Source organism: Lytechinus pictus, chromosome 4, assembly GCF_037042905.1.
Source record: "Lytechinus pictus isolate F3 Inbred chromosome 4, Lp3.0, whole genome shotgun sequence".
Classification (NCBI taxonomy): Eukaryota; Metazoa; Echinodermata; class Echinoidea; order Temnopleuroida; family Toxopneustidae; genus Lytechinus; species Lytechinus pictus.
In genome coordinates this window covers 7,575,956-7,598,976 of record NC_087248.1, presented here as the reverse complement: position 1 = coordinate 7,598,976, position 23,021 = coordinate 7,575,956, and the positions used below count along the sequence as shown (strand labels likewise).

At 36.6% G+C, this 23,021-nt stretch overlaps 2 protein-coding genes across 2 annotated transcripts in view; both read left to right on the top strand.

The window, feature by feature from the left end:
- The window catches only part of LOC129259614 (activating signal cointegrator 1 complex subunit 3-like), a 29,977-nt gene extending 28,935 nt beyond the window's left edge, over positions 1 to 1,042 (top strand). The window contains exon 21 of the mRNA XM_064098946.1: positions 797 to 1,042. Coding sequence (XP_063955016.1) covers positions 797 to 1,042 — 246 coding nt within the window. The remainder of the gene's footprint in view (positions 1 to 796) is intronic.
- A 9-nt stretch (positions 1,043 to 1,051) lies between these two features.
- On the top strand, positions 1,052 to 17,817 carry LOC129259615 (activating signal cointegrator 1 complex subunit 3-like). The gene is made up of 17 exons (XM_064098945.1): positions 1,052 to 1,067; positions 1,353 to 1,636; positions 2,365 to 2,542; positions 2,744 to 2,853; positions 3,497 to 3,628; positions 4,475 to 4,560; positions 5,310 to 5,467; positions 6,096 to 6,229; positions 6,569 to 6,689; positions 7,691 to 7,836; positions 13,115 to 13,252; positions 14,388 to 14,508; positions 14,996 to 15,131; positions 15,744 to 15,872; positions 16,828 to 16,936; positions 17,376 to 17,516; positions 17,758 to 17,817. The coding sequence occupies exons 1-17, from the start codon at positions 1,052 to 1,054 to the stop codon at positions 17,815 to 17,817; spliced, it is 2,199 nt and encodes a 732-aa protein (XP_063955015.1).
- Positions 17,818 to 23,021: the final 5,204 nt, after the last annotated feature.

The window sequence follows — 23,021 nt, the reverse complement described above, 5'->3', positions numbered from 1 at the left end:
CTATATAACTAAGCCTATTGCCGCAGTCACAAAGGCGAAACTGACTCAAGATTGACAGAATCTATCTACGGTATGTCCAATGACGTACCATTGGTTGGTTTGGATTCAGTTTCATTGGTGTGACTTCATCATATAGGATGTTAAGTATTTGATATAATCAGAGAAACTATCAGAGACTTGATTGTAACGATGTATGGTATCTATATGGAATGGATATTTATCACTCGATTACTATAAACGCTTTATACCATGTTTACAGAGTAAGCCTAAGCATTGGAATAATCAATAAAACCATGTAAGATGACCTACCATTGATTAAGAAAATACATATCGCAGAAGCAGCAGCAACATATGAAGTAGCAGTAGAAGTAGTAGTAGTAGTAGTAGTAATAGTAGTAATAGTAGTAGTAGTAGTGGTAGTAGTAGTAGTAGTAGTAGTAGTAGTAGTAGTAGTAGTAGTAGAAGTAGTAGTAGTAGTAGTAGTAGTAGTAGTAATAGTAGTCGTAGTAGTAGTAATAGTAGTAGTAGTAATAGTAGTAGTAGTAGTAGTAGTAGTAGTAATAGTAGTAGTAGTAGTAGTAGTAGTAGAAGTAGTAGTAGTAGTAGTAGTAGTAGTAGTAGTAGTAGTAGTAGTAGTAGTAGTAGTAGTAGTAGTAGAAGTAGAAGTAGTAGTAGGAGCAGTAATAGTAGTAGTAGTAGTCGTCATAGTATCATGAACAAAGTAGAGAAGAAGTAGAAAACTGCTTGGAAGATTCATTTACTAGTATTTTACCTCAATTACAAATTTCTTCTTCAGAACTCAGCCAGGATCATGCGAGCATTATTTGAGATAGCCCTTCACGAATGGCGCCCTCAGTTAGCGTCCAACGTTCTCACCCTGACCAAATGCATTGATCAACAAATGTGGTCTTCAAAGAATCCTCTACGCCAGCTGCAATCGCGTGATTGTAATAGACTTCTCAATGTCGCAGGAGACACCTTTGATAATAGCCGACTTGCTACCATGACTCCCGAACAAATAGGTGTGCATTGTAAATTATGATAGTCTAGAATGAATGGCATTAAAAGTAATCATTTCGATATTATTTCTAATTGAAGAATAGTTGATAATGTTAACTGAAAGACCATTCCATCTACTAGTATCTCTTTGTTTTGATTCGGTTTATTTGATGTATATAATCATCAATGCATTAATACTTTTATTAGTATTTTTGTTTGTTATTACACGAGGCACATCTTTACAAACCATTCGTCGTATTTTTCTTTCAGTACAAAGGTGGAACACTAACTTTTTTTTATATGAGGTTGACCCTGACTCCCCATCTGATGTTTTATTTATTTGTTTCATGTAGGTGACATAGTTCATGAGTTCGAACATAAAGTCAGCAAAGCAGAACGCATTGCCATCGGAACACGAATCAAGCAGGATACCAAGCAGTTCCCCCGTCTACTCCTAGACGCTATTGTCCAGCCTCTTTCAACAACCGTCCTCCAGATCCGTTTGAAGGTCACGCCCGATTTCGTGTGGAACGACAGGCTCCAAGGCTACGGGATGACCAACTGGTGGCTGTGGATTGAGGATTCATCCGCGGACATCATGTACCATCACGAGTTCTTCAGCATCACCAGGCAACAGGTTAGAAATAGGTCTGGGTGGTGCTTCGAAAAGTATAACTCCAAGCTATGCCTTGTCACTAAAGGCGCGTCCCCTTGGCATTATCTGGGAAGCGTTTTATCCACATTTCTGTCCGACAAGTTGACAGATCTGACAACTTTCCTTGATTTTGATCGGCCGAGAGCAACGGTTACTAGAGTAACTGTTGGTTAAAACGGGACTTGTCGGATGAAACGTCCGACAAGTCCTTTCATGAAACGATCCTAAGATCAATGTGATTATGCGATAAACCACCTGCAACTAAGAAGTAAAGATCTTAAAGGTCTTAAGCCTTGCTCAATTCTTTGTGTAGCTTCCACTGGAGTAAGGCATGACATGGGTAACACAAGAGGGGCCGGGTATCTGTCCTTTGGACATCCCTGATAGTAATTTGGTTATAATTGAAAGTATTTACAGAATACACTGCCAATCAAAGAGTTAATTATCCCTCCTATATTACAATCTCCGGGCATTTGTGCTTTTTAATTCCATTCAGCATGAATGTATGATGAGGCAATAAGGCAGTGACAGAACAGTTGGTTCGACTGCACGCACTGAAGAATATCAAGACTCCACATTATAATATGTATAGTTTTAAGATCTATGAAACAAAAAATATCACTCGGCATGCTCAGGGTCGTTTTATTCCTCGATTCATTCCCTCACCTACTTAAACCCCATTCGACAAACTTTGTCATTGTCTCATATAGGTCCTTGACACAGAAGAGCAAGAAATTACAATGACCATACCTGTTTCTACGTCGGAAAGGCTTCCCGCCGAGATCAACGTAAAAGTGGTATCTGATTCATGGCTTGGCGCAGAGACCAACCTGCCTTTGTCCCTCACTACAGTTGTTCTTCCTAGAGAAAAACTCTCAAAATTCAATGGTAATTTAAGCTTCAGATTTTAAGGAAAATAGCGATGATTCATGATGAATTTTTGTAGACTTCAACAGATCTATGAAACAAAAAAAATGTGATAAAGAAAATTCCAAACAGAAAATAAGGCAAAAATGTTTCATCCATAAAGTAAAAATAGAGTTGATCCCTAATAGCTCTCTCTCTCTCTCTCTCTCTTCTTATGTGTAGTGTTTCGTCAACTAACACCGGGAGAGGGGCCGAAGGTCCTGCCCAAGACAACCCTCCAGAATTTTCAACATCAGCAGATGTTTCCTTTTGACAATTTCAACCGTTTCCAGGTAACAAAACATTTAGGAAACATAATTATTGTGAATAGGGTAATGCTATCCAGTAATTTGATATCTACCTTAGATCTGTCAACAGAACAATGCTTTCCAAGAATTTGGTATTCCCTACTGCAAAACCAGAAAATAGCCTTGAACTCGGAAATGATGACTCTTTCGACATTTACTCATCAGAGTAATAACGCATGAATGAACAGAACGCTAAATAGAACAACCGTCATTCAGAGTCCACTGTTTCTTGTGGTTCTGTTTTCCGATTTCCATTCTCCTAAACGAAAGCTTTTTAAATCTAGGTATTTCAAAGTAAGGAATCAATAGAGGAACTGATATAGGATGATGATGCTGTCAAGGATATGATGTTGACCAGCAGATGGGTGTATGTTTAAATCTTTATATCACTTTTGTTTGATAATTTAAGTTTAATTTGTGGACATCGCCTTGTTCAAAATACACCAAATAGGATTTGAAACTTGATTACATTAGGTATTTGATGATTATCAATACATTGTTATATTTTCAACCATCTTGGTCGACATGCAACGGAGGTTATCATCAAGCTTGCATCTTTGCAAAGAGATGTTTTACAATAACTGACATATTTTTTTCCTATTTTCCATCGGTATTGAATGACATACAGACAGTACTCTTTAGCCAGCTGTACACGAATGTAGATAGCAGTGTGTTGATTGGTGCTTCGGGTGGAGTGGGTAAGGTTGTGGCCATCGAACTAGCCATCTTAGGTGCCTTCAATGCCGAACCCGACACCAAGGTGAATTGATGAGTATTCAAGTATAACATGGGAAATTATAATTATTTTTTTCGCGACATTGATACTCTGATTAGATTTTGAAATTTATGAGACATCTTGAACGCCATGAGTATGCACTTACCTTGAGGTGGATAACATCCTTGTACAAGAAGTCGATCCATCATCATAATCATTATCATCATCATCATCACCGTCATCATCATCGTTTTCGTCCTCGTTACCGTCATCATAATCATAATTTTTATAATTCTTTCCACCAACATCCCTCTAACCACCATGGCTCCATTACCATCAGTATCACAATCATCGTTGTCTTCATCATTACTCTATCAGCACTATTATTGCAGTCATCATAATCTTTGTGCATTATAGCAATACATTTTACATGTTGGTTCTAGTAGAGGCGTAGCCATTGGCGGCGGAAGCCAAAAAAATAAAGGGGGTCCAGCTGAAATTTTTATCGACACGTGTAAAAAATTGACAAGCAAAAAAAAGGGTTATTAGGGGGGCGTAGGAAACAAAATTGAAAAGCAAAAAAAAAAAAGGTCATCAACTAAAAATTTAATTATGGGGGGACCGTCCCCCCCCCCACCTCAAATTTAGGGGGGACCTACCCCCCGTCCTCCCCCCCCGCTTCCGCCGCCTATGGGCGTAGCATGAGAGATGCCGTGTTAAAATCATTCAAGTGCCAATGGTGCAAAGAAATAATAAAATATTGTTATAAACACAATCTGTTAAATTCAAACATGTTACTGACTGTTGTAAAATATTATTTAACACTGCATTAACAATGTGATTATAAGCAGGAGTTAAGTTATGTAAACCAATATTCCAATCTATCTATAGGTTGTCTACATAGCCCCCCTGAAACCTCTCCTACGGCGTCGCTTCAAAGACTGGCGAGCACGGTTTGGCGATATCCTTGGGAAGAAGTAAGTTTAGATTTTAGTATTGAGTCTTATCTTTTGATAGACTGTTCTGTATTTTTTTCCAAAATAGATATATGATTATATATGTATTAAAAAAATAATATATAAACACTTGTAAAACTCCATCCAAATGGAAAAGTAAAAACATGGAAATAAATTGTAATAATATGATAGTAATATTTAAAATTGAGGCAATGATGAGGGAAAGAGAAGGAATGAAGAAAGAGAGTAAGGAAAGAAGGAAGAGAAAAGGGAGGGTTTACGCGCACTGGAGACCTTTGTAAGGTGAAATGCGCTATACAAAACCATTCTATTATTGTTAGTAGTAGTAGTAGTACTCAGTGGTGGACAAAGCATTGGAGGGGCACAGCATTGTTCACAAACAATTCAGTGCCCCTCCAATGCTTTGTCTCCTCCAGGTCACGGTCCGCCACTGGTAGTACTAGTAGTAGTATCATTGTTATTATTATTATTGTTATTATTATTATTATTATTATCATCATTATAATTATTATTATTTTAATTATCATAATCATTATTATTAGTAGTATTAAGGTAATTATTATCATTATTATTATTATCATCATCATCATCATCATAAAGACCATCCTTATGTTGAGAAAATATAGGTGAAGGAGCATGCAAAAGGTGGTGAGACTTGAGAATATAAATAAATAAGATGATCGTTGTAGGTAATGTTTTTTTTTTTTACTTGAATAACAGACTATAATCAATTCAATTATCTTTTGTAGGATCTACATGTTGAATGGTGATCTCATTTCTGACATCAACACAATCAGGAGAGCAGACATTATTCTGACTACCCCTGAGAAGTGGGATGCTGTCTGCCGGAGAGGACATACTATCGAATCCGTCTCTCTCCTCATTCTGGATCAACTTCAGTTTCTTGGTATGTAAAACTATCACCATTATAGTCACCATTATTATTATCCTTGTCATCTTTACCATGATGATTATCATCAATCACTATAATTATCATCAACCTTTTCATCATCATTATCCTCGCTATCATCGTCATCATCGTCGTCATCATCATCCTCGTTATCATCATCCACGTTATCATCATCAACATCTTAATATTCATTCTCATCACTATTACCATCATCATTATCATCATTCACGTTATCATCGTCATCATCATTAACATCATCCTCATCACCACCATCATCGTCATCATCACTACCACTATCATCAACATCTTCGTCATCCTTATCGATATTGATATTTTTCATTGCTATTTGAAGAAAAAGACAAAATCTAAAATTGTAGTAGATTTTGTTATGATCTTTTAATATGATTGTTACAAAAATTGACTGATTGTTATGAGAGGAATATCTAATCAATTATGTCATATCAAAATAAAAATGCCGTCTCAGAATTTCAATGTTGTAAACTAATAAACAGATCAATGATATACCTATGAATACTCAATCTATTTTCACTTCTTTAGATATGGTTGCGAATTTCATGTTGTGTTTAAATGCCTTGATTGAAAATTAACATTTTATTTCATCCAGCATCTAACAGTGGCTCATCGCTAGAAGCCATGGTAACTCGTATAAAGATGAGATCATCCAAACTCCGTATTATGGCTCTTTCCACTCCGATGGCAAACTCCAATGATGTTGCAGAATGGCTTGATGTTAAACAGGTATAAAAAAAAGTTATCAAACAGATCAACGAATTCGGGTTGTCATTTAGTTCTGATACCCTTAAGAACGTAGGTGTCCCTTTGCAATTTTTGATATTAGCTATATGCAGCTCAAGATTTGCGACAGTAATATAGGTCTTATCCCTCAATGATCTTGCGACTACAGGCCTGCTATTTTCCCCCAGTCTTAGTTGAAATAGTAGGACTTAAATCTCAAGATCACTTAGAGGGAATTATTTTTACTATTCCCCTTATGATAAGTTAATATTTGCATATTATACACTTGTCTTTCAAACTCTATAATAATGATTGCTTTTACTAATCACCTTTTCATATCAGGGTTCCTCGTTTAACTTCAAGCCGACGGAAAGGCCTGTTCCTCTCCAGATAGTCATTCTTGGATTCTCTGGCAAGTACTACCACACTCGAGCTGCTGCTATGAATAAGCCGATATATCTGGGTAATTGAAGATTGAAGCTCTTACATTAATTGCTCCGATTTTTGGGGTGTTAGATGTAAATAGAAATGATCGTGTTTGAAAGAAGCCTGAGAAAATACTGAAATTGATAAAGGTACAACAACGCAACATGTGGATATGAAAATATAATCCCGGGAATATTACTTAAGTTGAAAGTTTAGTACGTGTGTGAGTGGGTGTGAGTTTGAGTGCGTGATCCCGTGCGGGAGGAGGCACCGTGGCCCAGTGGTCTAAGGCGCCTGACTGCACGTGGAAAGTCCGGGGTTCGATCTCCGGCCTATGCCCGTGGCCAATGACTTTAATTGGCAATGCCCCTTTATCATGCGTTCAAATAAATAGAAATGTTTAACGCATTATTGGTAACTAGGTGTGCACTTTTTTGTTTGTTTTAAGTGGTTGTGTTCGTGTATATTTTTGCGTGTGTTTGGGGGTGTGTATATGTAAAAGTGTGGGTGGGTGTGTGCACTAGCGTACCTACGGGGGGCAGTCTGCCCCCCCCCCCTGACGAGCCACAACCCATGCAAAGGACGTATCCATGCCCCCCCCCCCTGACGAGCTTGAAAGACCTTTTTTTGCCCCCCCCCCCCCCCCCACCCTGACGAGCTTGAAGACCTCTTTTTTTTTTTTTTTTTTTTTTTTTTGTTGTTGCTTGGTTATCAATTTTTTCCTGATACGAAATCCTTTATTTGTGATTAAAGACCTTTTTTTTTGCTTGTCAAATTTTTGGCGGACGGTTTTGCCCCCCCCCCCCCTGTGGAAAATCCTAGGTACGCCACTGGGTGTGTGTGTGTGTGTGTGTGATAGCGGGCGTCTCTATTTTCGTGCGAATACCTCTTCATAATTTGATTATAGAGGAATAGAGAGAGGATAAGCCTACCTGTGCACATACACGACAACATAATTCCTATAATATACTAAGCACTTTGTTATGATTTATTTTCATTAGGCCCCTTTTTTACTTTCTGATTTATTTTCATGTATAGAAATCAAGGCAATCTCCAAAAAGAAGCCTGCCATTGTGTTTGTAGCTTCAAAGAAACATACTTCAGCCACAGCCTTTGAACTTATCGCTTTCCTTCGATCTGAGAAGAATCCAAAAATGTGGCTCCATGATATGACACCAGAAGAGGTAGATCTCAACTTTTTTATATGAGAATTATTGCCTACATTTTAGTATATTTTGTCTTTATTGTTCCGAAATATAGGCCCTCAAAATGACCAATAACATCAGTTCAATTTATCAAAATATATGTCGAATGTTACCAGAATCGTTACAAGGGTGTGCTGTGACACCAAGCATTGGTTTATTATATCTTTAAATTGAACATCATGAGAGTATTTTGACCTCATGTAACTTATTCCATCAGTTTTGACCTATGAGGGCCATTTTGGGCACTTTAGACATAACTGACCAGTCGCGCAGTTTTACATTCATTGTGTTGTGCAAATACGTAAGAACTTAAGGTCTCCAGCGTGTTTTATCTTCTTCCCTTATAAAATGGGAATGCATTCAAATGTCCATTTTGTGTAGAATTTTATGCTGATTCCAAATGTATCACTGTAAATGACCCTATTTAACAGCTTATGGTGATTTTGGCCACTTATGGTCCTCAAAATGACCAATAACATCAGTTTAATTTATCCAAAAATACTTCGAATGTTACCAGAATCGTTACAAGGGTGTGCTGTGACACCAAATATTGGTGTATTAATTCTTTAAATTGAACATCTCAAAAGATGAGTATTTTGACCTCATGTAACTTATCCCATCAGTTTTGAACTATGAGGGTCATTTTGAGGACTTTAGACATTACTGACCATTCGCGCAGTTTTGCATAATAAACTGTTCAAATAGGCAGGAATTTGAGGTCTTTAGTGTGTATTATTTTCCTCCTTATAATATGGGAATGCATTTAAGGTCTATCTTGTGTAGAATTTTGTGGTTATTAAAAATGAATCAGTCTTATTGACCGTATTTAAAATATTTTGGTTATTTTGGCTTCTTTTATCCAATAATACTTCAAATGTTACCAGAATCATTACAAGGGTGTGCTGTGACACATAACACTGGTGTATGAATCCTTGAAATTTAGCATCCCCAAAGTATTTTTACTACCTTGGTCATTTTGTCCACCTTGACCCCGGGCTTGACCCCTGCCCAATGTGTGTGTTAATTCACCCTATAGCGAACATGATGAGGATAGATTCAGGATTGCGTTAATATTAGCATCAGTTATTGTTAAATGGGGAAAGTTTGAAAGCTTTTGGGTGAAAATCAATACAATGATTTCATATAGTCCAGTGTTATTGGCCTAACTATTGGACCCTGTGGTCCTTTTGACCACGTTTTACTCAGTGACCAGTTACCACTCATACTTTGATGAAAAAAAATGCTTAAATGTTGGTCAGTGTCATTATCAGCATGAACCACCAATAATCGGTGAAGAGTGTTGATAAATGTGATGAAATCCTTTACATCGAGTATACATAAGGTTGTTTGACCACGCACTGTGGTTATTTACTATTAGTAATGTTATATTGAAATCAATAAGTATTTTGTCACTTATTATGATTGATTATAATACATCTTATTATCAATAAAGAGCGACAACAACATTTGAATCCGATTTGATACATTCAAATGTTATTGGTCATTGTTGGGACCAAAAGTGACCAAAATGAGCACTAGCTCATAAAGGAATTAATCTACTTCATAAAGTTTAGAAATATGTCCTAACATTGAATTATGCTAAAATGTCTCATTCCTGAATTTGCCTCCCCATGTATGTGAAGTTTCCATTTATAGCTACATTGTGGTCAAGGTGGCTAAAATCATGAAAATGACCACAGTGCATGGTCAAACAACGTTATGAAAACTCGATGTAAAGGATTTCATCACATTTATCAACACTCTTCACCGATTATTGGTAGATCATGCTGATAATGACACTGACCAACATTTAAGCATTTTTTTTTATCATCAAGCATTAGTGGTCACTGGTCATTGAGGAAAAAGTGGTCAAAAGGACCACAGGACCAATAGTTAGGCTAATAACACTGGACTATATGAAATCATTGTATTGATTTTCACCCAAAAGCTTTCAAACTTTCCCCATTTAACAATAACTGATGCTAATATTAACGCAATCCTGAATCTATCCTCATCATGATCGCTATAGGGTGAATTAACACACACATTGGGCAGGGGTCAAGCCCGGGGGATAAGGTGGACAAAATGACCAAGGTAGTAAAAATACTTTGGGTATGCTCAATTTCAAGGATTCATACACTAGTGTTATGTGTTACAGCATACCCTTGTAATGATTCTGGTAACATTTGAATTATTATTGGATTATCTATGTTATTAGTCATTTTGGGGCCAAAAAGAGGCCAAAATGACCAAAAGATTATAAATAGGGTCAATAAGACTGATTTATTTTTAATAACCATAAAATCTACACGCATTCCCATCATATAAGGGATGAAAATAATACACACCAAAGACCTCAAATTCCTGCCTATTTGAACAGTTTATTATGCAAAACTGCGCGAATGGTCAGTAATGTCTAAAGTACTCAAAATGACCCTCATAGGTCAAAACTGATGGGATAAGTTACATGAGGTCAAAATACTCAGCTTTTGAGATGTTCAATTTAAAGAATTAATACACCAATATTTGGTGTCACAGCACACCCTTGTAACGATTCTGGTAACATTCAAAGTATTTTTGGATAAATTAAACTGATGTTATTGGTCATTTTGAGGGCCATTAGTGGCCAAATTACCATAAGCTGTTAAAGAGAAATTCCAGTAGTTGCAGTAAACACTGATTTCATGAGAAAGTCTGTAAAACCAGGCTTAATTGTCAGTATATCATCGAGGATCTAGATCTGGTACAGTTACATAAACTGAACTTTGTGAAATCTTGAAATCTACGCTGAAAAATGTTCAGACTGAACTTCCCCAACACAGATAAGCGCACGTGGGACTGTGTATGATTATTGCTTTGGGCGTCGGGCCCGACGCTCTACCCGAATCCTGTGCTTAATTGCTGATTTCTCAGCAATTACACAATTTCTTCCAGAATCCTTTGGCACATGCGTTTTATTTATACAAACAGACACTTTGGTGGTCATTTCATTGGATTCTGTACGAACTCATTTTGATATCGTTACCAAAACTAGCATTTACCTTTAAATAGGGTCATTTACAGTGATACATTTCGAATCAGCACAAAATTCTACACAAAATGGACCTTTGAATGCATTCCCATTTTATAAGGGAAGAAGATAAAACATGCTGGAGACCTAAGTTCTTACGTATCTGCACATGCAGTACATGAATGTATTAAAACCGCGCTACTGGTCAGTTATGTCTAAAGTGCCCAAAATGGCCCTCATAGGTCATAACTATTGAAATAAGTTACATGAGGTCAAAATACTCTCATGATGTTCATTTTAAAGATATAATAAACCAATGCTTGGTGTCACAGCACACCCTTGTAACGATTCTGGTAACATTCGACATATATTTTGATAAATTGAACTGATGTTATTGGTCATTTTGAGGGCCATAAGTGGCCAAAATGACCATAACCTTTTGAATAGGGTCATTAAGAGTGATATATTTGGAATCAGCATAAAATTCTACACAGGATAGACCTTTAAATGCAATCCCATTTAGAAGATACATGCTGAAGACCTCAAATTCCTGTCGATTTGCAGTTTATTATGCAGAATTGCGCGAATGGTCAGTTATGTCTGAAGTATCCAAAATGACCTTCATAGGTCAAAACCGATGTAATAAGTTACATGAGGTCAACATAATTTTGAGATGTTCAATTTAAGGATTAATACACCAATGTTAAGTGTCACAGCACACCCTTGTAAAGATTCTGGAAACATTCGAAGTATTTTGGATAAATTGAACTTGTATTATTGGTCATTTTGAGGGACATAAATGACCAAAATGACCACAAGCTTTTAAATAGGGTCATTGAGACTGATATATTTGGAATCAGCATAAAATTCTACACAGGATAGACCTTTAAATGCAATCCCATTTAGAAGATACATGCTGAAGACCTCAAATTCCTGTCGATTTGCACAGTTTATTATGCAGAATTGCGCGAATGGTCAGTTATGTCTAAACTACCAAAAATGACCTTCATAGGTCAAAACTGATGGAATAAGTTACACGAGGTCAAAATAAATTTGAGATATTCAATTTAAGGATTAATACATCAATGTTAGGTGTCACAGCACACCCTTGTAACGATTCTGGAAACATTCGAAGTATTTTTGGATAAATTTAACTTGTATTATTGGTCATTTTGAGGGACATAACTGAGCAGAATGACCATAAGCTTTTGAAAAGGGTCATCAAGACTGATATATTTGGAATCAGCATAAAACTCTACACAAGAAGGACCTTTGAATGCATTACCATTTAATAAGGGAAGAAGATAATACATGCTTCAGACCTCAATTTCCTGCCTATTTGAACAGTTTATAATGCATAACTGCGCGAATGGTCAGTTTATGTCTGAAGTACCCAAAATGACCGTCATATGTCAAAACTGACAAAATAAATTATATGAGGTTGATTGTTATGATCCAGCGCACATTTTAAACATAAATGTGGATTACTAAAGACATCCAATCTTTGTTCTGATCAATGTTTGTAACACATTTCGGACAAAAAAAATCATGAAAATTGTCATTTTTGGTCAAAACATGGCAAAAATGACCACTTCTAGTGTGATTTGGAAAATGAAACCACTTTATTTGGAATCTGGGTGCATTTTTGCTTAGGATAGACACTTTTAATTGGATGTGGTTACAAAAGCATTCTGTTAAGGGACCATTTTCCAAAGAGTGGTCAAATTTGTCATAAGACTGACATTTTTGGAATCAGCACACAATTTTACCCCGGATAAGCCTGTCAAACCTTCCCCACCAAAAATTCTGAATAAAGCCCCCCATCTCCTAGACTATTTCCTCATATAGACAGAATTCAGTGTATGGAACCCTCGCCCCCCCCCCCTCACCTTCTCCTCTCTTTTTTTCTCTCTCTCTCTTTCTCTCTCTCTCGCTTCATATATGTTCATCAAAAAAATATCATCATGTGTGTTTATTTGTCTTTTCCCATCACATTCAATGAACTATCACGTTTACCTCAACCTTATTTAAAGAATGCAACAACGCAATAAGGCGCAGATACTCATACCTGAATGGCAGCGCCCTAAATTAGCCAAAACAACGTAAACATTCATTAAAGTAGCAAATTCTATTGTACGAATATATTTATGAAACCTTATTTACAAACATCTTCCCTGATTATAATCAAGTGTCTTAATACTTTAGTATAGGCTATAGTAAATTTTGATTATTAATATTGTTCTTCAGATTGCTGATGTATGCAAGGATATCACAGATGACAACCTGAAACTCTCCCTAACCTTTGGGGTCGGTATCCACCATACCAGTCTCTCTATAGATGATAGAAGAACGGTAGAACAGCTTTACCGAGCAAAACACATACAGGTATCGTGATCATGGTGATGGGGAGGAGGATACTTTGATGACGATGATGACCATGATGATGACGACGATGATGATGACGATGATGATGATGATGGTGATGATGATAATGGTGGTGGTGGTGGTAGTGATGATGACGATGATAATGATGATGATAATGATGATTAGAGGAGGAGAGTGATAATGATGGTGATGGTTATGATGGTGATGATGATGGTGGTGGTGGTGATAATAGTGATAGTGATTAGAGGCGAAATATAATGATGATAATGATTATTATGATTATGATTTTAGGAAGATGATGTTGATAATGATTAGAGGAGTCGAAGAATGTTCGTGATGATGATAATGGTGATGATGATGGTGGTGGCAGTGATGAAAATGATGGCGATGATGATGATGATGGTGGTGGTGGTGGTGGTAGTAGTGATGATAGTGATGTTGATGATAGAGAAGGAGAGTGATAATGACGATAAAAATATTGATTATGATGAAGATGATGATAATGATGATAATTATGACGATGGTGATATTGGTGGTGGCAGTGGTGATGGAAGTTCTGGTACTTATGGTGATGGTGATTTGTATGTTCTTATGATATAGAAAGCTAGCTAAGGGAAATAATTTCTATTAGAAAAAACAATTAATGGAATATATAATAAGAAGGTAAATAACTCCGAATTTTCAGTTTGAATGTGATGACCTTTATGGCAATTGGTGGTTATTCACTAAAATAACAAAATAACTGAAAAGGAACTTCTTTTTATTAATATTGGTAAATGATGAAGTACTGGCAATATACGTAATTCTTTGACAGAAATAGGGTAAATTGCATATTCATGATATATGAAGAATGATACGTGCATGATGGCTGCCCTAGCTGCAGAAAAAATGAAATAATTCACATAATAAATTCACAATAAATCTTTCGATAAATTAATGTTTGTCTATTGATATTTTGAAAAAGTATTCCAGTGATATCGTTTCTCCGCCTACGTCAGGGGAGCATTTCATGAAACAAATACTCTGTGATTTTCACTGCATTGTTATAAGCTACTGAAATCCTTGCATCTGATTGGCTAAGAACAAATTTGCCAGTGAAAATCACTTATAAGAGAATTCATGAAACACCTCACAGGTACTTGTAGCAACCAAGAACCTGGCATGGGCGACAGATCTGCGTGCTCGTTTTGTTGTTGTCAAGGGAACGGAGCAATACGATGCCAAGAGTGAGAGATACGCAAACATGCCTGTGACAGGTAACAAATTATTTCTAATACTAGCGGGGAAACATGATGCTCCTTAAATCACTCTTTGTCAATGTTGGCTTGTCTTGTTAACTATTCATTAATTGGTATTCTTTGTGTTTTTCATGGTGTACTGTAAATAAACTTTAAGTCAGTTTTTGTATTATTATTATTATCATATCATGATCACCATTATTATTATTATTATTATTATCATCATTATCATTATTATTATTATTATATATTGTTGTTATTATTGTTATCATTATTATCATTAATATCATTATGATTATTTTTATCATTATTATTTCTATTTATTATTATAATAATAATTATTATTATTATTAGTAATAGTAGTAGTAGTAGTAGTTGTAGTAGTAGTAGTAGTAGTAGTTGTAGTAGTCGTAGTAGTCGTAGTAGTAAGTAGTAAGTAGTAGTAGTAGAAGTAGTAGTATCAATATTCCGATTCTCCTTACCATGATCTCTTTCTTCTGATCAGATATACTTCAGATGGTTGGTCGTACAGGACGTCACTCTGGTGATTCTAGAGGTTCAGCTATGGTACTGGTCCACGATGTGAAGGAACACTACTACAACAGTGTGCTAAAAGAATCGGCTGTAGCCATCGAATCAGGGTAAGTCTGTTTCACAAACTCGAGAAAATCAAACGCAACTTGACTTTCAGCCAATTCTGCAACTGATGAAAAAAATAGAAATAGAAATCATAAATAGAAATTCTCCGAAAATTCAGTTTGTCCAATTGATTGTGGGCCCGGTAGCCAAAATAGGTAGCGCCAGATCAAATAAGAAAGGCATATCAAGGACTTGTCATTTTTTTTTTTTATTATAGGAGTTGAAACCAAGTTACATACAAGTCAACAGGGCCTCCGTTATTGGTGAAAAAGAATATTTTGAACATGGTGTAAGTAAATAATATGCCTATAAACTTCCAGGCAGTCTTATGTGAAATTGAAACCACTTAACCCAAACAGAGAAAATGGAGAAAGTGATATTTATCATTGATCAAATATTCTTAAACAGGTATACACCCAAGACAATTATACTCAACGATTATCCAATGTGATACCACAAACTAAATTAAACATTTCTTCTAAGGTGCAATAGCTACATGTGAGTTATTTTTGAGCAGTTGTACAGGATACAGAAAGATGTCTCAGGTAAGGAATAAACAATTATTTACTAATGTATTTCCTCTCAAATTTGACGATGTTTGGTGTTTGTTGCAGGCATTCTCTTGACTCCCTGGCAAGTCATGTTAATGCAGAGATAGCAGATGGAAAGATCGCATCTGTGAGGGATGTTGAAAGATACCTCAAGAAAACGTTCTCCTATAGCAGACTCTCTTCCAACCCAAGGTAATCTCATTCGCTCATTAGAGGCTTTCTAAAGTTATTGTATTCAACTCAAGTATAGTTGCTGTATCGGTTAAAGATATTCACGGCTTATTTACAAGGTTATCCGTCAGTGACAACAATCTTTCATAAAATGTAGATACGAAAATAAATGTTAATGTCATAAAACCTGTAATTCAAGGAACGAAAATAAGCTTATTTGTCAAGTTTTCAGAATTTAGTACATACAAAGGTTTCATGAGGTTTCATGTGCTGCACTCAACCCAGGTGAGGTAAATGGGTACCGGTAGGAAGCAATTCCTTAAAAAGCTGTGTGCGCTATGAACGCCTAGCTTAGCCGGGTAATATAGGAGCGCCTTGAGCACCTAGCAAGGTGGATATGTGCGCAATATAAATACCCTATATTATTATTATTATTATGATCAAAATATCAACAGCAAACGCACACTCAACTTTTTGGTCTTTCGAATGTAAAGGTGAAAAGCAAATACTTAAGGAAGGGACCTCCAAGATATTAAAAGTGGTCTTCCGTACTAATATTCCTTCATTCTTTCTCATTCCTTCTTTGTATTTGGATCTGTCTGTCTCTCTCCCACCCTCCCTCAATCCCTCCCTCCCTCGATCCCTCTCTCCGTCCCTCCCACCCTCCCTCTCTCCCACCCTCCCTTAATCCCTCCCTCCCTCAATCTCTCCCTCTCTCCTACCCTCCCTCCCTCTCTCCCACCCCCCCCTTAATCCCTCAATCCCTCCCTCCCTCTCTCCCACCCTCCCTCAATCCCTCCCTCTCTCCCACCCTCCCTTAATCCCTCCCTCCCTCAATCCCTCCCTCCCTCTCTCCCACCCTCCCTCCCTCAATTCCGCCCTCCCTCTCTCCCACCCTCCCTCAATCCCTCCCTCCCTCTCTCCCACCCTCCCTTAATCCCTCCCTCCCTCGACCCCTCCCTCACTCTCACTATAGCTTCTACGGTGTGGAAGACTCCCACACCGCTACCATCAGATCATTCTGCTCAACCATGGCTGAGGAAATCTTGATGAAACTCATGGATGCTGAGTGTATCAATACTAAGGTATGTCTATATGTCTTCTCGTTCTCATTTACGCTTTATTGAACTACTAAAATCGTATGCCACAATTGGCCGAAGTCTACTCTTCCTGGATTTATAGGCCTGGCACATTCTTCAACATCTGTGGGCCTGCTTCATAAAGATTTACAACTATAGTAACTTTGCCATATTTACTGTGATGACGGGGCTCAATTACAGCCATTCAAAATTTAGGTTCCCATAGTAGATCTAGTTACCATAATGGAAAAGATACCATGGTTTTAAGTTTTAATTTATGAAACGGTCCTGATGTTCATTTTTTGTTATTGTTAGCATTTTTGCTGATGAAAGTCTTTCATTTACTCTTTTTATATCAGGAGATAAACGTCTAAATGTGCAGAAATTCAGGAAATGTTCATACTGTAAATACTAGCTATTACATTTTCTGTTCTTCCTATTTTAGTCTGCTCCTGGCGGTACTACCTGCGAGCCAACAGCGCTGGGGAAAATAGCAGCAGAACACTATGTACAACCAAAAACAGTACTGAAGTTCAGACGCTCAACAAGACCCACATCCTTGCCTGACTGTCTCAAAGTCTTATCGGTGAGTTCACTCTCTAAAGGCCCAGTAGATGTGATGGCAGTGGGACTATTCATATACATTTCCTTTATTGATTACGGCCTATGTGATTATTTTGTCTTTGCTAGAATGTTGCTTTTTTGCCCCTGTCCCCTTTGATATATAATTTCAGGGATAATTCATCTTCATCAGCTCGTCTTGAAAGTGTTGCTGATAAAGATAACTTTTTCACTTTTCATTATCTTTCTCTTCCTTCTCTTCACAGGAAGCCGAAGAGTTTTCAGGGACTCCAGTGCGTACAGATGAAGCTACCTCAAACAGGTGAATAGAACTACAAACCTAATTCTTGGAGTCAAAAGGATTCAGGCCTGTATCAGGTGGGGGGGTCTCAGGGGCACATACCCCTTTGGCCCAAAATTTTGTAACGAATCTTTCCTAAATTTTGGAATAAAAGAGGAAAATGTGTATTTTTAGTAAAGCTTTTTAGAAAAAAAATATTGACATTCGGTTCCTCCCCTTGAAATCCTCGACCCCTGATCCTAAATTATAAATTGAAACACACCAGATCTGCTGTATTTGGCAGATGTGTTTGTTTTAAAATAAATTAGTAGTAGTAGTAGTAGTAGTAGTAGTAGTAGTAGTAGTAGTAGAAGCAGCAGCAGCAGCAGCAGTAGTAGTAGTAGTTGTAGTAGTAGTAGTAGTAGTAGCAGTAGTAGTAGTAGTAGTAGTAGTAGTAGTAGTAGTAGTAGTAGTAGTAGTAGTAGGCCTAGTAGTAGGAGTAGTAGTAGTTGTAGTAGTTGTAGTAGTAGTAGTAGAAGTAGAAGTAGTAGTAGTAGTAGTAGTACTAATAGTGGTACCAAAAAGTGATAGTTTTTTGAGAAAATATAATTTCATTCATTTTTTAACAAACATTTGGAAATGTCACAAATGTGTCATCACAAATCAAAATAATGATAACTTCTTTAATCTTTGATGGATTTCTTCATTAGTTCATCAGTATTTTCATTTTTTGCTATTTTACAATAACTAATTCTTCAGGGTGCACTTCCCTTTTTAAATTTGTATTGCCCTCTATCAAATTTACATGTTGCAACCTCGTCTTCAGTAGATGTTGAAGTAGTAATAAACAGACTCATGATAAAAAATGTTGATTGCGTCGTCTCTTTTAAGTTAGGTTCCCCTGTTTAACCAATTAATGTGTCTGCTTTAAGCCCATCTCAAAGCATTGGTATTGGAATTTTATTTAACTATTTCCGTCTTACAGATATTTTAGTGGCCATTTTATCTTTTTTGTACTGTTTATTGTCTCTTTGATTTGAAAATTGAACTTTTTACGGCTCTATCATTTTGTAGGCCTTATGTATTATTCTTTCAGTTGCCAAATCAATGCCATAATTACCACCCAAGTCCACGTTTGAGAATTTGTCATAATGGGATCTCTAAATTCATATTATATATATACACAACAAAAAAAGTAAGTCCCCCCTTCAACAAACATCAATAATTTCCGAACCAATGCGAGTTTTTAATATATGTTTACATGAGCGTGTAGGTCATTTTATAGGCTACCCTCTAAGTAAATGTTATGGACGTATTTTACGTCATGCTTCAGTGACCACCGTCAGAAGGCAAAAATGTCACTTTTCAAAAGTCACAAACCAAATATCATGACTTTGATTCCATTTTTATTGGAACTAATTCCACATTCTCATCATGAAAAATAGTCAGAAGGCTTGTAAAAGGTACTTTCTAAAAGACGATACAACATTTCTGGCTAAATTTCACGGTTGAATGAACACAAGTCCAAATTTGCTATAATTGGATTTTTTACACATTTCTATCAATAAAAATGATAGAATATGATGACAGTTATTTTTGGGAAGAGTATCTTCAACAATATTCATTGTTTCACGGTTTAATGAACATTTATTGAAAACAAAAGATACGATTTTCAAATATCATAGGCAAGTATTGTTTCATTTTGGTAACTGAAAATGATCTTTTCTCAACTTTTTGTTATGTTCATGACCAATTAACATGCTTCAATGTTTCAAAGGCGTTTAATTAAACATTCACGCTTGACTGAAAATGTGGAATGTGATTAACTCTTTTTTACGTTATTGGAAAAAATGCAATTTGTAACTATGGATATCTATCACAAACCTCCTTGCATGGTTCATTTGATTTGATTTTTATGAAAATCCCGATGTTTAATGCATCAGTGAGCACACAATATTCGAAAATTATGCAAATGAGAAGAAACTTCAAGGCCCTGGCCCCACTCTGTGCCGTATCAAAATGGTTATTTTGGTGTGCGCACATTTTGGATAGTGTTACACTGAAGCCATGTGCGAAGTTTCATGAAATAACTGTTGGCAGAAGTAACAAAAACCGTCCATAAAACAAACCCTCATTTCATATTTGTTAAAATGTTGACTTCCTCTCTCATAGACTTGTGTACATTATGGATGCATATGTTTAAGAATAAGTAACCCCCTATTCAATGTGGTGGAACTTTTTTTCAAGGCTGTCTTTAGCAATGTCATTTGGCAGTAATGTTTATCAACCTATGGGCAGAATTCTGTGCAAAAATGAAATCGATTTTTTTATTTATGGATGAGTGAGCACACATCAAAGTGGGAAATTGGGTATTTTCAATGTCACAGACCCATTTTGAATGGTAATAAAGTGAATATTGGGGTCAGATTCGGTTTCAAATGTGACTTTAATTGCTGTTGTTTTTATCATCCATCATTTCTATCACCACACACTTTCCGAAGTTTTAAAATTTTCATGGTTGAGCGAGCACATTCGAAAACTTAGGAATGAATACTCTTTATACTGCATAAATGTATTTTTTCTTACAAATTCTCATGATCAGTTTAATTTATGGGCAAATCAGTGGTGGATCCAGAATTTTAAAATGGGGGAGGGGCCTATAATCGGGGGAGCCACCAACATTTTCAAATTTTAACATGATCTAGCAAGTTGTAGAGGATACTACCATAACCCCCTTTGATGATACGTCACTATACAGGGGCCGCGGAACGGTTTTCAAAGTGGGGGGGGGGGGCTGACCATGCAAAAAATCACAATCGTATGGTCATTTTTACATTTTTGTACATGCTTTTGGCCCCCCGCGGCCCCTGCATTATTGTGCTCACTCAACCATGAACATACGATATCAAAATTGTGTGTGGAGTGGCTAAATGATGGATAGTAAAACAGCATTAACACCATAAAATTCACCTAAAAACAACTTTTGCCCAGCTTTGTATTTGCACAATCTGAAAAACGACTCTTGTGACTTTCAAAAATGGTCATTTTTAATTCAATCTTTAATTACTCATGCATGACTCAACTGATCAATCCCATTTTTCCCCATTGGTTGCTTAATGAGTGTAGAAAACCACCTACGAAATATCATATCTCAAAATAATTCCGTTCAAAAGTTACAGCAATTTGATTTAGGGGGGACTTACTTTTTTTGTTGTGTATATATATGTAATATATATATATATATATATATATATATATATATATATTATGAAAGAAATGGATGAAGAGAAGATGTTCTCTCCATCCATTTCTTTCACAAAATATTTAAAAACAAAAGAGTTGCCAAAGCTGTCGTACATGTATAATTTCACACATTTATATATATTTATATATACATATTATAGGGACCTGGCTTTTTGAATAAGAGAACGTCACCTTTACGATATATGTTTTTTTTCTATTTAATCTTTCTTTTTGTCTGACAATGAATTTCAAAAAATGAATAAAATAAAGATTATAAAACAAAACTCAATACAACCTTAATTGATTTTCATAATCACTACAATCAATTTACATGAACTTATTTCATATTTTCGCAGTTAAATCATACCCTTTGAATGACATTGCATTTTGCTTTTATTTCTACAGAACACTTTGTTACTCCTTGCCACGCTTTAGCTCATCAAGTTTTTTAGGGATTACTAGTGCTCACTCCAAGGCTTATCTGTTACTACAAGCCCATGTAGCCCGGGCAGATCTCCCATCCAAGGACTACACGATAGATACAAGGACCATCATGGATCGCATTGGCATGCTCATAGATGTAAATATTCAAGATTATGATCTTTTTTTTATTTTGTTCCGATATTTGTCAATTTTAGATTTCTGATTCAATTTACGAACCATTTCATTATCTTTTGAGGGCCTGTTCCTTTCCGTTTTATTCATCTTCTTCTTCTCCTCCTCCTCCTCTTTGTTCTTTCATTCTTTTTGTTTGTTTTTCTCTTTCTTTCTTTCTTTCTTCCTCCTTCTCCTTCTTTTTCTCCTCTTCCTCTTCTTCTTTTCTTTTTCTTACTCCTGTACTTTCCAGCTTCTTCTTCTTCTTACTCCTATACTTTTCAGCTTCTTCCCTATTACAATTTTCCCTCCGTTTTCTTTTTTATTCCAATTTCATTTTTTATTACTACCCCTTGTTTCTTTTGATCCTCAAAATTCTTTATTTTCTTATCTTGTCCAAATTAGGCCTTAGTTGAAGTTTCTGCGAACACAAACTCATTGTCGGAGATCCTCCTGAGCATGCGCAGTAGCCAGTCAATCATGCAAGCCAGATGGGCGGATGAGTCCCCTCTCCTAACCCTCCCTCATATCACCCCAGCCATCATCCCTCGTTTCACCATCAGGTATGAAATAGTTATTGATGTGGTACACTAGATAACCTGAGAGAAGGTGGAGAAGGGGTGCCAGAGTGCACCCCCGGATATCATTTTGATGTCTTATTTGGGGGGTCATCTTAAATTTTTGGTCCCTCCTGAGGGTTATAAATATCATCTGGGAAGCGTTTCATGTAACAATTTGACACGGTTTCTATTCGAACAATATTATATAAGCTACTGGAATCCTTGCATCTGATTGGTTAAGAGAAATTTTGTCATTGAAAATCACTGACCTGAGAGAAAAATTGTTCGTTGTAAGATGAAAAGGTAATGGTGATGAGGGTGATGATAATGATGGTAGTGGTAATGATGATGATGATGGTTGTGGTGGTGGTAGTAATGATAGTGATGATTTGAAGGTCGAGAATGATGATGATGAAGATGATGATGATGATGATGATGATGATGATGATAACGATGGCTGGAATGATGGTGATGATGATAATGGGGTGGTGGTGATGAACACTGGAGGTGATGATGGTGGTGATGATCATGACAATGATGACGATGATGATCATGATGATGGTGGTGGTGGTGGTGGTGGTGACAACGTTAATGAAAGGCGTAATTATTAGACAGTGATGTTGCCATTGATGAATTCACATTGTCATTATAAACATCCTCTTCATATCCATACCGGTTGTTGCATATTCCCCTATCCTTTTTGTCACCAAGCGCCATTTTTAAACAAGAATTGGCTAACAATTGCATCGAAACTTGACAATTTCTAGAAAAGTAACTCCCTGGATTGTTTTGCGGTCAATGGACACACCCTAACTCTCTACAATGCGCCCCCCCCCCCTTCCGTTCACAGGCG

Bases quoted from the DNA above. Each gene is read 5' to 3' on its own strand.
- LOC129259615 (XM_064098945.1), top strand. The intron at 3,629-4,474 runs GTGAATTGATGA...ATCTATCTATAG, and splicing joins ATGCCGAACCCGACACCAAG to GTTGTCTACATAGCCCCCCT. The intron at 6,230-6,568 runs GTATAAAAAAAA...TTTTCATATCAG, and splicing joins AATGGCTTGATGTTAAACAG to GGTTCCTCGTTTAACTTCAA.